Here is a 13,526-nt window from a genome sequence, read left to right as displayed (position 1 = left end):
AGTAGAGCTACAGGCAGATGGATAGGAAAACTGAGCTACAGGCAGATACATAGGAAAACTGAGCTACAGTACGATAGATAGGACAGTAGAGCTACAGGTAGATGGATAGGACAGTAGAGCTACAGGCAGATGGATAGGACAGTAGAGCTACAGGCAGATAGATAGGAAAACTGAGCTACAGTAAGATAGATAGGACAGTAGAGCTACAGGCAGATACATAAGAAAACTGAGCTACAGGCAGATGGATAGGAAAACTGAGCTACAGGCAGATACATAGGAAAACTGAGCTACAGTACGATAGATAGGACAGTAGAGCTACAGGTAGATAGATAGGACAGTAGAGCTACAGGCAGATGGATAGGACAGTAGAGCTACAGGCAGGTGGATAGGAAAACTGAGCTACAGTAAGATAGATAGGACAGTAGAGCTACAGGCAGATACATAAGAAAACTGAGCTACAGGCAGATGGATAGGACAGTAGAGCTACAGAAAGATAGGACAGTAGAGTTACAGGCAGATGGATAGGACAGTAGAGCTACAGGCAGATGGATAGGAAAACTGCGCTACAGTAAGATAGATAGGACAGTAGAGCTACAGGTAGATGGATAGGAAAACTGATCTACAGTAAGATAGATAGAACAGTAGAGCTAGAGGTAGATGGATAGGACAGTAGAGCTACAGGCAGATGGATGGGAAAACTGAGCTACCGTAAGATAGATAGGGCAGTATAGCTACAGGTTAATGTGTAGGAAACTTAGCTACAGTAAAATAGATAGGACAGTAGAGCTACAGGCAGATGGATAGGACAGTAGAGCTACAGGCAGATGGATAGGACAGTAGAGCTACAGTAAGATAGATAGGACAGTAGAGCTACAGGCAGATGGATAGGACAGTTGAGCTACAGGCAGATTGATAGGAAAACTCAGCTACAGTAAGATAGATAGGACAGTAGAGCTACAGGTAGATGGATATGACAGTAGAGCTAGAGGTAGATGGATAGGAAAACTGATCTACAGTAAGATAGATAGAACAGTAGAGCTAGAGGTAGATGGATAGGACAGTAGAGCTACAGGCAGATGGATAGGAAAACTGAGCTACCGTAAGATAGATAGGGCAGTATAGCTACAGGTTAATGTGTAGGAAACTTAGCTACAGTAAAATAGATAGGACAGTAGAGCTACAGGCAGATGGATAGGACAGTAGAGCTACAGGCAGATGGATAGGGCAGTAGAGCTACAGGCAGATGGATAGGACAGTAGAGCTACAGTAAGATAGATAGGACAGTAGAGCTACAGGTAGATGGATAGGAAAACTGAGCTACAGTAAGATAGATAGGACAGTAGAGCTACAGGCAGATGGATAGGAAAACTCAGCTACAGTAAGATAGATAGGACAGTAGAGCTACAGGTAGATGGATATGACAGTAGAGCTACAGGTAGATGGATAGGAAAACTGATCTACAGTAAGATAGATAGAACAGTAGAGCTAGAGGTAGATGGATAGGACAGTAGAGCTACAGGCAGATGGATAGGACAGTAGAGCTACAGTAAGATAGATAGGACAGTAGAGCTACAGGTAGATGGATAGGACAGTAGAGCTACAGGCAGATGAATAGGACAGTAGAGCTACAGGCAGATAGATAGGAAAACTGAGCTACAGTAAGATAGATAGGACAGTAGAGCTACAGGTAGATGGATAGGACAGTAGAGCTACAGGCAGATGGATAGGAAAACTGAGCTACAGTAAGATAGATAGGACAGTAGAGCTACAGGTAGATAGATAGGACAGTAGACCTACAGGTAGATGGATAGGACAGTAGAGCTACAGGCAATTGGATAGGACAGTAAAGCTACAGGCAAGTGGTTAGGAGAATTATACATCAGGTAAATAGATAGAACTACAGCCAATGGGATAGGGAAGTCAATCTAAATGCATAAAGTAAGGAAGATACACAGGAAAGTGAATCTACAGGTGAATAGATAGTGGAGTCTAAATCTGGCAGAGAGTGAAGCCAACAATTGATATAAAAGAGAACGGAGGTGGACTTGGAAAGGTAGTAAACATAGGAGCAAATTACTACAGGCACATAGTAGTGTACAGTACCATGCCAAGAGAATAGAGATAAGTGGAGCTATATGGGGATAGGAGAGTGGACTTTCAGGCAAATAGATCAGAAATGTGGAGCAGCAAGAAGCTAGATAAAATAGCCCAGTGTTAAATGGATAAATAGGAACTACATGCTGATGGATTGGATAGTAGAGATGGATTGATAGAAGCGTGAGGTTACAGGCATAATCTAGAGTGCACCTACAACTGAATAGATAGGAGAAAAGAGCAACAGGTAGATAGATAGGAGAGTGGAGCTTTCCAGAGATGGTTAGGAATATGCAGGTGGAAAGGAGAAAGGAGTTACACATAGGTGGATAGGGAAAAGTGACAGAAGTTTAGAGGCAGGGAGGTGCAGGTGGCTGGATAGAAAGAATTACTTCAGGAGAATAGATAGGAAAGTGGAACAACATACAGATAAATTGGAAAGCGTAGATACATGTGGATAGATAGGAGGTAAGATTGATATGAGAATGAGAGTGAAAATTTGCTTTGAAAAAGAAGTGACAATGAAAGTTAAAAAGCAGTGTGTATGCATATGAAGCAGAGAAACAGACAGATGGTCAGGAGAGTAGAGCTACAGATGAATCTTATAAGAGCTAGGTAGAAGAATTGAACTACATTTAGATAAGCCAGTGGGGATAATATATAGAAGGGAAGTTCAATGCAGATGTATAGGAGGATGTTCAGAAACATGGAGCAACTTTCAGGACAAGGCTATAAGCAGAAACTGCTCCATAGACGGATCTACAGAAGAGTAAAGCTATTTCCAGATAGATAGGAAAGTGAAATTACTTGTTGATAGATAAGAGAGTAGAGCTATAGGTGGACACAAACGAGATTAGAAGTAGAGACAAATAGATAGATAGATAGATAGATAGATAGATAGATAGATAGATAGATAGGGAAAGTGTATCTGCTAGTAAATGGATAAGAGGAGCAGCATGCAGATGTAATAGTGGATAAAAGGAGGGCAGCTGTATGAAGATGTTTAAGTGATTCTGTATGTAGTAGATACAAGTTAAGCCTCATGCACATGACTGTGAAATGGGGCCGCATTTTTACAGCTAGATAATAGTTCGGGGCACGGTGCATGCACTGCAGGGCAGTCATTTTCTGTTGACATCGGCAGAGTGAGCGTTGCTTACAAGCCGATATCAGATGTGCCGCAAACAATGTCACACTGCCCATTGTTTGTGGCCCAGAATGTGCACACGGTTGTATGCATGAGGGCTTAAAATGTATCCAGTTAATGGAAAAGCAAGAATAGTTACGGATACGTTAAAGTAGCGGACAACAATGTAGAGCTTAAAGGCGTGGTAGAAATGGGAGAGAGAGAGGGAAGGTATGAAAGAAAGGAACAACATGAGGAAGAATGGGCTTCATATCCAGAGAACACTGGAAATAAGGCTGTTGGAAATAAATAGGAAATTTAAAACGTGCCACATCCGCAGATTATCCATCAGTTCAATCACAAGGAGAAAGGGAAAGGGGGAAAATATATTTAGTTAACAAGGGGATAACGAAAGATAAATTAAGGCTGAGCCAACCCTTCTGGAACAGACATAGAATGACATTAGTTTAATATGTACTTTATATATGGTCGACCCGACTGATACAATATTAAAAAAAGCACTGATGTGTTAGGCTCTAAACTGTAGCTGGCACTTAAGAAAGATGTCAAGGAGAAATCTGTTAGTGGGTTCCAACCAATGGGGAACCCTGGGAGAGTAAGGCCTCATGTACAAAAAAACGTTTGCATATCATGGACAGCAAACAATGGACATGTGGTTCATGAGCTGAAAACACCAGTAGGAATAGGAACTGCTCTGAGTTTTGTGGCTTGGGCAGAGGAAACCACTTGGGGCTTTGGAAACATGAGGAGATGTGCTAGCCATTGAAACAATGGCTAGCACATGCCTCCAAACTACATTTGTGTGTGTGAGGTCTAATGATGATTGGCTGAGAGTACCGTAGATGTCTCTACGTAGGGTTCCTCTCACACCATCCCTCACTTATTTCCATTTCGGATAAATGCCAGATGCAGTCTACAGCTTTATTGTTGCTTTAGGTTGTATCATTTGGTCCATATATATATCAAATCCCTTCCAATTGACGGATTTGAAATGACTAAGTAACTATAAGGTTTGTTCCAGTTTCATGGTAGAGGTAGGCAATAAAGGACCAAGCATCTTAAAATTATATATTCTACCATAATTCAGCCATATTAGAGGCTATGAATAGGTCAATTTACATTGGGCTTCCTTAGAAACCTGAAATTCAAAGTAGTCATGGTGCAACCCATGCTTCTGACCCCTACGATTGCCCACCACTGACCAGCAGTCTTGGCCCAGCCTACAAACGTATACAGGAAGGGAGAGACTTAACATGTATCGGGAAGAAATTAAGGAAAAAAAAGTGGAAATGAAATACCATCATATTCTTCTCCGTGTTCTGTAAATGAAAAGAAATTGTTAGCTCTTTTGTGTCTGGTTTTCTTAGAGAGCAACTTATGACATCAACCAAACAGTAATTTACAGAGCTTCAAACCACCAGGCTCTTCATGCACAGAACTCATGACTGGATCACATTGGTCCCATGGAATTTCTTACAACAAGTGAATTGCAACAACCGTCTTGTTTAAAAACACCACTAACTCATCATTGGCGAGCACACAGATGATGCCACCTGCTAATAACAATGATGGAGGATGTAACCTGATAAATGCATTAGCCGTGCAATACCAGCATTCAGACAGGCATAGGCAAAACACATTACCAACCATTCCTGCATTCAGAACTTTCTAGATCAGTAGGAACCAGACATAATGACTAGTTTACGTCTTACATCTTATGACGGAGGGAGAGCAGTATTCTCTTGTCCCAGAGACGTAAAATCATCTATAAACCTTTAGTCATTTTTGTGTACAATACTCATGTACATGAATGGATGAAATGGAATGAAGATATGGTGTAGGAGGCCATAGATGAAGAATGGACCCATGAGGAAGGACAGTTAATAAGTCTTACCTTCCTCCTCAGCCTCCTCATAACTTTGCTCCTCGTGAACTGCTTCCTCCTCATCTTGAGGTTCTTCTTAAGTTGCCAAGGCAAAAAGCAGTAACGCAATAGCCAGATTGGGGTACAGGTAGTCAAAGGTTAGAAAGCAAGGCAGATAGAAGAAAGGAGAAAGTGCAACATAAAAGCCAAGGCATAACAATGTAGGAAGAGGCAGACCATCGTTTCTGTCGTAAATCAAGAAAGTGCATTGATTGAGCCGTCAGTTTTGAGATCTTCATGCCAGAGTCATCCTTTTTACTGACTGGTTTCACACTTGCATTTGTTAAACAGTATGTTTATTTGCTCTGCATGTGCCTTTTTAAAATTGCACTGGAGGCACTGGAGGGGTAACTCAAAGTTGCTGGGCCCAACTATAAATAGTAATGCTGTCCTTATATGGTGTAAAGACATCTTATGGGCCCCTAATAGGGGGCATAACTTGAGGGGGTTCAGAGGGTGTGGTCGCAGCTGGGCCCAAGAGGCATAAGGTGCCACTTTCCCATATGAGAAGACTAGTACTATAATCCATACATTATAGTCAAGGCCCGGCACAGACCTTGCACTGGGGCCCATCAGTTACGTCACTGCCTCCTAAGGCTTTTTGACCTCATTGACTGCACAACTGGTTCACTTTAAATGTTAAAAAACATTATGCTTTGTTCCAAAATCAGCTCCACACCAGACTATGGCTGGTTTAGGCTGGTTTTGCAGCTCATATGCACATAAAACGAAATAGAGCTCAGTAGCAAAACCATGCACCAACCACGGTCAGGTATGGATCTGTTTTAGGAGAAAGCCATGTTTTACAAAACCTGGACAACTCCTTTTTCACCTTCCAATGTAAATTAAAATGGGAGATGAGAAGGGCTTTTCAACCCATGTAACAGACTAAATGTGATGGAATGATGACTAATTGTTATCATTTATGGGTCGATCACAATCAAAAACATACAGAATAAAAATGCATGTGTGAACTTATCTCTAATACCTAATTCAGATGAGCAGATTGTACACTTGTTTCTCTGTCCACATAATGCCTAGAGCACCATAGAAATTATTTATAGTGTTGTAGGTCCATTTCAATAGATATGGGTGGTCTTGATGTACCTCTAAAATATAAACATGGGTACTAAATGCCCATCTACATAGGAGCTAATGCTGGCACAGTCTTCACTGTTGTTTAATGCTAAACTGCATCAAACCATTCTCCCATCATCTCTGTATTTACTTAAAGGGGTATTCCAGGAATAAGGATAAATCTTATTCAAATGGGTCATTAAAGTATATGTAAATTTAGCTCCCCTTAGAAAAATATTATGGGCATAGACTATAATAAAGAATTATGGTGGAGAAGACACAGGACAGAAGATGGCTGCTGGTCACACGTCCACATCACGTGTGAAGTGATCATCACTATGTTTGCCGGTAATCGGTTGCTTCTAGTGCATCCAGTATGGCCAGTGTTGGGGTGAGACGTCATCTCAGTGATGCAATGTGCAGTGATGGCAGTTACACACATCATTACAATAGTAACAGAGCAAGAAAGTCTGTTAGATCACCACTGGGAGCAGAGGATGAGAGGGATGAACTGTTTCTAATAACTGAGGGATCATGGGAGATGTAGTATCCTGTGTCAGCCATCTTAAACTATTTAGGCTCCATTTTGTGATTAAGGACATTGAGTTTTGCTCTATTCATTTATTAATAGCTTATTGGGCTTTTGTATCAGAAGTTCATATTCTTGGAATACCCCTTTAATGAGAAGAGTATTTTGTGTACATTGAAATGTGAATGTTAGTGCCTTGTTCCAGCATTGGCTAGAAGACGCAGACATGATGTTTATCATATGATCTCAAGGCCACAGCGTGCCTCATGCAGCACAGATACCAGCAAGCACATCTCATCCCAATGCGGTAAATTTCTATGATCACTGGTGGCAGCCGGCAAAGTCCACCTGACTACATTGAAATGTATATCTGACAAAATCCGGTTCCCCTGTATTCAATCTCCTTAAGTCTGCGGAATTCTATTTGGAAATTTGGAAAAAATGGAGCATGGGGTTCACCATATTTTTCTTGGTGAGGAGGATGAATAGATCACATACCTTCTTCTTGGGGTTCTTCTACTGTTTCTTAAATAGGAGAGGAATAGTAGACAGGAGGAAAGAAAGGACATATAAGCTATCGAGACACCAAGCCGCAAGACTACATAACACAATGGGATGTGTGCCTCTACCACATAACACTTAGCACTTTTACGCCTGATGCATCTAAGAGTCAGTCTACTGTTTATGATGCAATGTGACATCAAACTTAGTGGAGTTAATTTTACCCATGCGCCTTTCATGCCTCATTTTTAGGGCTAAAAGCTTAAAAGTATTTTATGTGATTAGAAAAATGTGTATTTTTTTTCTAGAAACAGTGCCACATCTGTTCACTGGTAGAGTCTGGTATTGCAGCCTCGGTCCATTCATTAGAATGCAATACCAAACACAAGCTATGAACAAAGGGGGGCGCTCTTTCATGGAAAACTTTTTTTTTCCTCCTAATCACATGTAACCCCTTTAAGACTTTGCACCTTTCTTTGTTAATAATCTGAAACAACTTCATTAAGCTGACTCATTTGTTGGCTACAGTATAATGAAAAGTTTCCTCTAACATGCTATTAAAAGTGACCTATCTGAGTTAGAATTTATTATTCAGCTTTATGCAAATAACATGTAAATTTCCCAAACTGTACTGAAAGAAGTCCTGTCACCATGTACAGTTGATGAATGACATACTTATTTGATTGCTGTTGTGGCCTGGAGAATTTGATGGTTTTTTTGTGGGGTTTTTTTCGTAAAAATCCCCGCCCCCTTGGCGCTAATTCACATATAAACGTCTGGGGATCAGATCTTTAATTTATAGGGGGTGGACATTCTTTTATGTTAAAAAACCCCACCAAACACACCAGAGGCACAGCAGTAGAGGAGAATATGATTGAATGGCACAGAAATTCCCACCCATTACCCCATATATGACCTAGTCTAAGAGACTGAGACATACCTTCTTGGGCTTCTTCTGCCAGACATTATGACATTGCGGCAAGAGCACGAAGGAGATGCAAGAAAACAAAGCAAAAGACGTTAGCCCACAACAAGGACCTATGCAGTACAGAAGTCACAGCTACAATACAACACTATAGCGATAAGTAATGTAACACACTACAAGCAAAATACTGGTAAACATGGATATTCTTTCCTCCAGCACATCCATATTGTTGTGAATGTACAGAAAGAGGGGTCCATATAGTAACATATGGACTGCTTGACATGCACTCTTATTGTGAATGTTTACATTGAACCTGATTATTGTAAATCTCTTGTTATCAGAAGGAAATGTAATTATAGATGTTATGGGAAGTGTCACTGGACGCATCATGCTAGAAAAATCCTCAGTCACACCCAATGCCATAATGATATTTACTCAGTAGGTATGAGTGGGATCCTTCAACATGTCGCAGAGTTAGAACACACAGATGGTGGAATCTGCAAGTTCTAACCTCCAATAATTGACTAATGTCTGTAGTAGTAAATTGAATTTTTAATAAATGGTGGAGCGGCTGATAGCCGTGCGCTGTGCTATGCTATCCATAATGAATGGAGAAGCAGGACGCGTACGTGAGCCACCACTTCACCTATCAGTGATAGCGGGATCCCATTCTCTGTTCTTCATCAGTTGGACCTTCACCGATGACCCTGTTAACCCCTATCCTGTGGATACGCGTTAACATGTAAGCTTGGTACCACCCCTTGACTTTCTCCTTGGAAAAGTCTGCCTACGGATTAACTGCGGAGAAATCTCTGGTCACTAACCAATGGGCCTATTATGTTAGCAACACTGTGGAAAGGATTAAAACACACCCGATCCACAAGCTGCGCCAAATACCCACAATGCAAAAAAGGCACTGTTATAAAAAAAACTTAAGCAGAAATATGAGGCAAAGAGAAAAAGAAAGTATGTAACCCAAAGAAACCGCACTACAGATTTCCCTTTACCATAGTGGAAAATAAAAGCTGAGCTGTGATTGGTTGCTAATTTTTTTCTTTTTTTCTCTTTGTTTCACTTAGACAACTTTTTAAATGTATCCTTTCCTGTGTAATACACAGGGACCAATCACAGTACAGCTTTGATTTTTTTCAGCAGCAGAATGCAAAATAAAAGCGGTGCCGTGATTGGTTCCTATGGGAAACAAATACAGTAGGACATTGATGAGGGCTTCTATGGCAGAGCAGCCTTGAAATAATTACAATTATTTCAGCATTTGCAATTATGTCCCCTTCAAGCCATCTCCATGCCAAGTGGGCAACATAGGGCTGCGAAGGGGGGCGGGCGGCGGCAAAGGAGAACAGTGTGGGGCAGGAACTTGCACTACCTTGAACGTGCATGTTTTTTATATTACACTCCCCAACACAGCACATAAACATTCAACTCCTATCCTGGGTGATTCATAAATAATATTCTGGTGTGAAAACTAAAAAAATGTATATATAAATATCATTATGACAATGTTTACGTGAAACTGAGGATTTGATGGGGTGAATTACACTGCACACTCACAAATGTGACTAGAAAGTCAATTAAAGGGAACCTGTCATGAGCTTCAGACTGCAGAAAACTTGAGATTTTAAGGTCCCATATGAGTAGAAATTGGCTCATCATCATAAGGGATCCTTTTGGGATTTGATTCTACTTGTGGTTTAGTAATCATAAGCTTGATGACAGGTTCCCTTTTGGCAACTGTAACTCTTTTGCACTGATTTTGGATCAGTTGGATTTAGTTTTTTTTAGCCTACACCATTTCTGAGCAATCAGTGCCATTATTGCACCCAATATACCAGTTAGGTTCACTATTGTCAGGTTGGTTGTGCCAGGCTGTCTGCTCCAGCTCAGGACCGCCTACTTGACAATAGGGAGGCAAATTTTGGGATATTGAGTGACACTGAATGATTGGAGGGGCTACAGAAAAATTTCTAACTGTGCCAGAATCAGTGGAGTAACAGTGATGTAAAAAGATTGAGCTTTTTATAGAGTTTACTGTTAAAGCTCCTGTGTTATGTAACCCCTTCACAGCAGAACTACTATTGTTACAATATACATTTTGTATATTTTATAATATAACCTGGGACTATGTTTTAAAGTAAAGAAGTAAGAAACATTAGTGACATTATTATAGAGAATCCATATTACAGGGTTAGGCTCAAGGATGTGAGGAGGCGAATGAGTTCACCAATTTACCTTCTTCGTATTCTTCTGTTTGTGTGTGGATATAAAAGAAAATAAAAAGTTATGTGAACAAAGACAAACACAACAAGCAACATAAACAGCAATGCCACCGAGTAATGTCATCTCGGTTACATAACATGGAAATGCATGACAACATAAAAACATAACTACCAGAAGAGGAACCTGGCTGCTTAAGAGGAAGTAAACTAATGTGAAGGTTGCAAAATCAATATACAAAGGTCTCACTTGTGATCAGCTGTACTATTAAAGGGGATGTCTGATTTAGATAAGTGTAAACAGATACAGAAGAGGTGTATGCAGATATAGAAACTGTTACACATTTGAGGACCATTTCTTTGTGTATTACACAAGCATGATGTATTTTTTTGAATAGCAAACATGGATTAAATATTTTTTTTATAATTATAATTTTATTCATGAAATGATCTGTTCTATATGAGAAAAAAAATAGTATTAATACCTATAGCAAAACTGATCACTACATAGTGGCAGATCAGTAGGCTCAGTTGTGTGGCTGTATTGCTTTTATTTATAGCTTAATTCATCTTACCGCAGGAACATGGAACATATATATTCAAATGATAATGACTTTGTAGCATTTCAATGGCAAGAAAGATCTTCTGCTGCATTTGGAACCTAAGTAATGGTCAACAATGGTTATTTAACACACAGGCCAGCAGGTGGCAGTAGGGATCCTGTTAGTTAGAGTGAGTTCTAGAGTCAATGTCCCAGTATACTGCAGATATCTTTATATTCATGGGCACGGGTGACCTTGCTAGAAAAAAGTTATGTTGATCAGTAGGCAAAAGTAGAGATATTAAATAGATGAGAAGAGAAGGGGATGAGCGGTCATTGGTCACTGATTGGATGAATATGGTTATGCAAGATTTGGAATAAGACAATGAATAGAGTTAGAAAGTGTGAGAATCAAGGACAGAGCCAAGGTTATTGTTATCCTTCCAGCATAGAAGATTGTGATGAAATACGGATGTAGCAGAGCTGTGCCCGTCATTTGTACGTAGTGTATATGGTTTACTAGACATTAAGTCACACTAAATGATATATTCAGCTCTGCCACATCTGTAATAATTAAGAAGTATAAAACAAGACAATGTTAATAGAAAATTATTGTGTGGAAATAGTGTTAGACACATGCCTGGTGTGAAGACAATACATGTATTACCCACAGTGTCCAGTCAGATTCCAGTTCCCATTTCTAATGCATGGAATGTACTGAAAACAGGGACCTGATTGGTTGCAATATACAGGGAAGGTCTGAGAACCTTTCACATTAATTGATACAGTGTAAGGATTCAACAATTATTACTATAGTTTATTGATGGATCAGTGGCGATCTACACAGGTAAAGGGTTCCTTCACCCAAAATGTTTGAATAAGTATTACAAAAAATCTAATTTATCTAGTGACCCTCAGTATGTAAGGCTGGGGGGGTTTGGGGTCTGAGCTGCAATGCCAGATACAGACCATAGACAGACCATCTCGTATTTAATGTAAGCAGCGATTTTGGGTGCTGTGACATATAATCGTATGACATAGTTACATGAAATAAATTGGTTCAGTGCTGTACTCACCCTCCACCTGATCACTGACGGAAAAGGGAACAAATAAAAAAATATTTGTTAGTTCACTATTTTTTATTACCTGAATTACACAAAACATCTTCTAGTGACATTTTGTAATAAATATCATCCATATTCCCCAAATAATGTAAACTAAGTCTCCTAAGTGTTTGTGGTAGATACTGTCATTCCTGTTTCAATATGCACAAATGGCAGAAGGAGCTTATTCTGAACTAATAAGCCTATACAATGACTTATAGAGAGAGAAAAAGAGATGATAGATAGACAGATGGATACATAGATAGTCCAGAAAAAAAACAGCACTCCAAAAAATAGATTGTGATCCATATCCAGTGTGAAGTTTCGGCTGTAGCTGAGCCTTTTTAAAGCTGAAAAGAGTTAAAAAAGGCTCAGCTAGAATATGCACTGAATATGGGGTTACAACCATTATTTTTTCTACCTGGACTGAATTGTTTATTGGGAGGACATCAGTCTGTCCACATGAAACGTGCACCCATTTTTTGGACTTTCTTCATAGGTAGATAGTTATACAGGTATTAGGTATAATCACAGTATCATAGTATCTAAGGCTGGAAAAAGACGCAAGTCCATCAAGTCCAACCTCTAAGAATTAAATAAATGTTTTTTTCCCATAACCCCTGATATTTTTTCTCTCCAGAAAGTCATCCAGGCCCCTATTGTTAACCCTTGGGTGTTAGGATCATAGACAAATCCCTTATTTACATGAGAAAACATGAATTGGCAGTAGCCTTATGGGTAGACTGGGACACCTGTTCTCTGGATACTTACACTTCCTCTGTGTCAGACATGGTGGATTTTGGTCGGCTGAAAAAACAAACAAAAATCAATTAGGACTATGAGAACTTAGAAGCCCTAACCATTGACTTAACCAGTGTCTACACTACGTTTACAATGCCCATTATTGGATAAATATAACTATAGACAGACCGAAATAATACAGGTGTAGATGGAATAGATAAAAAATAGATTAAATATTATATATATATATATATATATATATATATTAGTATAGAAGAAATTTCAGGGTGCAAATCCTTAGACCTTAGGTTCAGGTCCTATGTAGACAGTCCCGAAAAAACAGACAGCACACTAGGATATAGCATAAAGCAGGGTGTCTTTATTCCAGGTGCGACATTTCGGTGGATAACCAGGGCTGGAAAAAGGTAGTTATCCACTGAAGCGTCGCACCTGGAATAAAGACACCCTGCTTTACTCTATATCCTGGTGTGCTGTCTGTTTTTTCAGGACTATATATATGTTTGTTTTTTTTTTGCACAGAAGATACACATCTTTTTGGTGTCATTTTGTTTTTGTATGAGCCACCGTCTCCATGTGTAACATACATATTTCTCACAATATGTGAAATACATATAACCACGTCACTCATGAGACTGTGCTTTACTAGTAAACAGTTTTATGTACATGCAACTAACAATGATGTCTTTAAACTG

General features: G+C 39.6%; 1 protein-coding gene across 10 annotated transcripts in view; it reads right to left on the bottom strand.

The window, feature by feature from the left end:
• The window catches only part of TNNT3 (troponin T3, fast skeletal type), a 34,646-nt gene that overhangs the window by 19,119 nt on the left and 2,001 nt on the right, over positions 1 to 13,526 (bottom strand). For 2 of the 10 annotated variants that reach the window (XM_072118100.1, XM_072118099.1), the window contains exons 2-8: positions 12,844 to 12,879; positions 12,046 to 12,059; positions 10,445 to 10,459; positions 8,213 to 8,227; positions 7,270 to 7,296; positions 5,136 to 5,201; positions 4,540 to 4,560 (exon numbers count right to left, since the gene is read on the bottom strand). In XM_072118100.1, coding sequence (XP_071974201.1) covers positions 4,540 to 4,560; positions 5,136 to 5,201; positions 7,270 to 7,296; positions 8,213 to 8,227; positions 10,445 to 10,459; positions 12,046 to 12,059; positions 12,844 to 12,863 — 178 coding nt within the window. In that variant the 5' untranslated portion in view covers positions 12,864 to 12,879. The remainder of the gene's footprint in view (positions 1 to 4,539; positions 4,561 to 5,135; positions 5,202 to 7,269; positions 7,297 to 8,212; positions 8,228 to 10,444; positions 10,460 to 12,045; positions 12,060 to 12,843; positions 12,880 to 13,526) is intronic. The other 8 variants (XM_072118101.1, XM_072118102.1, XM_072118103.1 and 5 more) reach the window with 8 other exon arrangements.

This window comes from Engystomops pustulosus, chromosome 7, assembly GCF_040894005.1.
Source record: "Engystomops pustulosus chromosome 7, aEngPut4.maternal, whole genome shotgun sequence".
In the NCBI taxonomy this organism is placed as follows: domain Eukaryota; kingdom Metazoa; phylum Chordata; class Amphibia; order Anura; family Leptodactylidae; genus Engystomops; species Engystomops pustulosus.
This window is presented reverse-complemented; position numbering and strand designations above follow the sequence as displayed.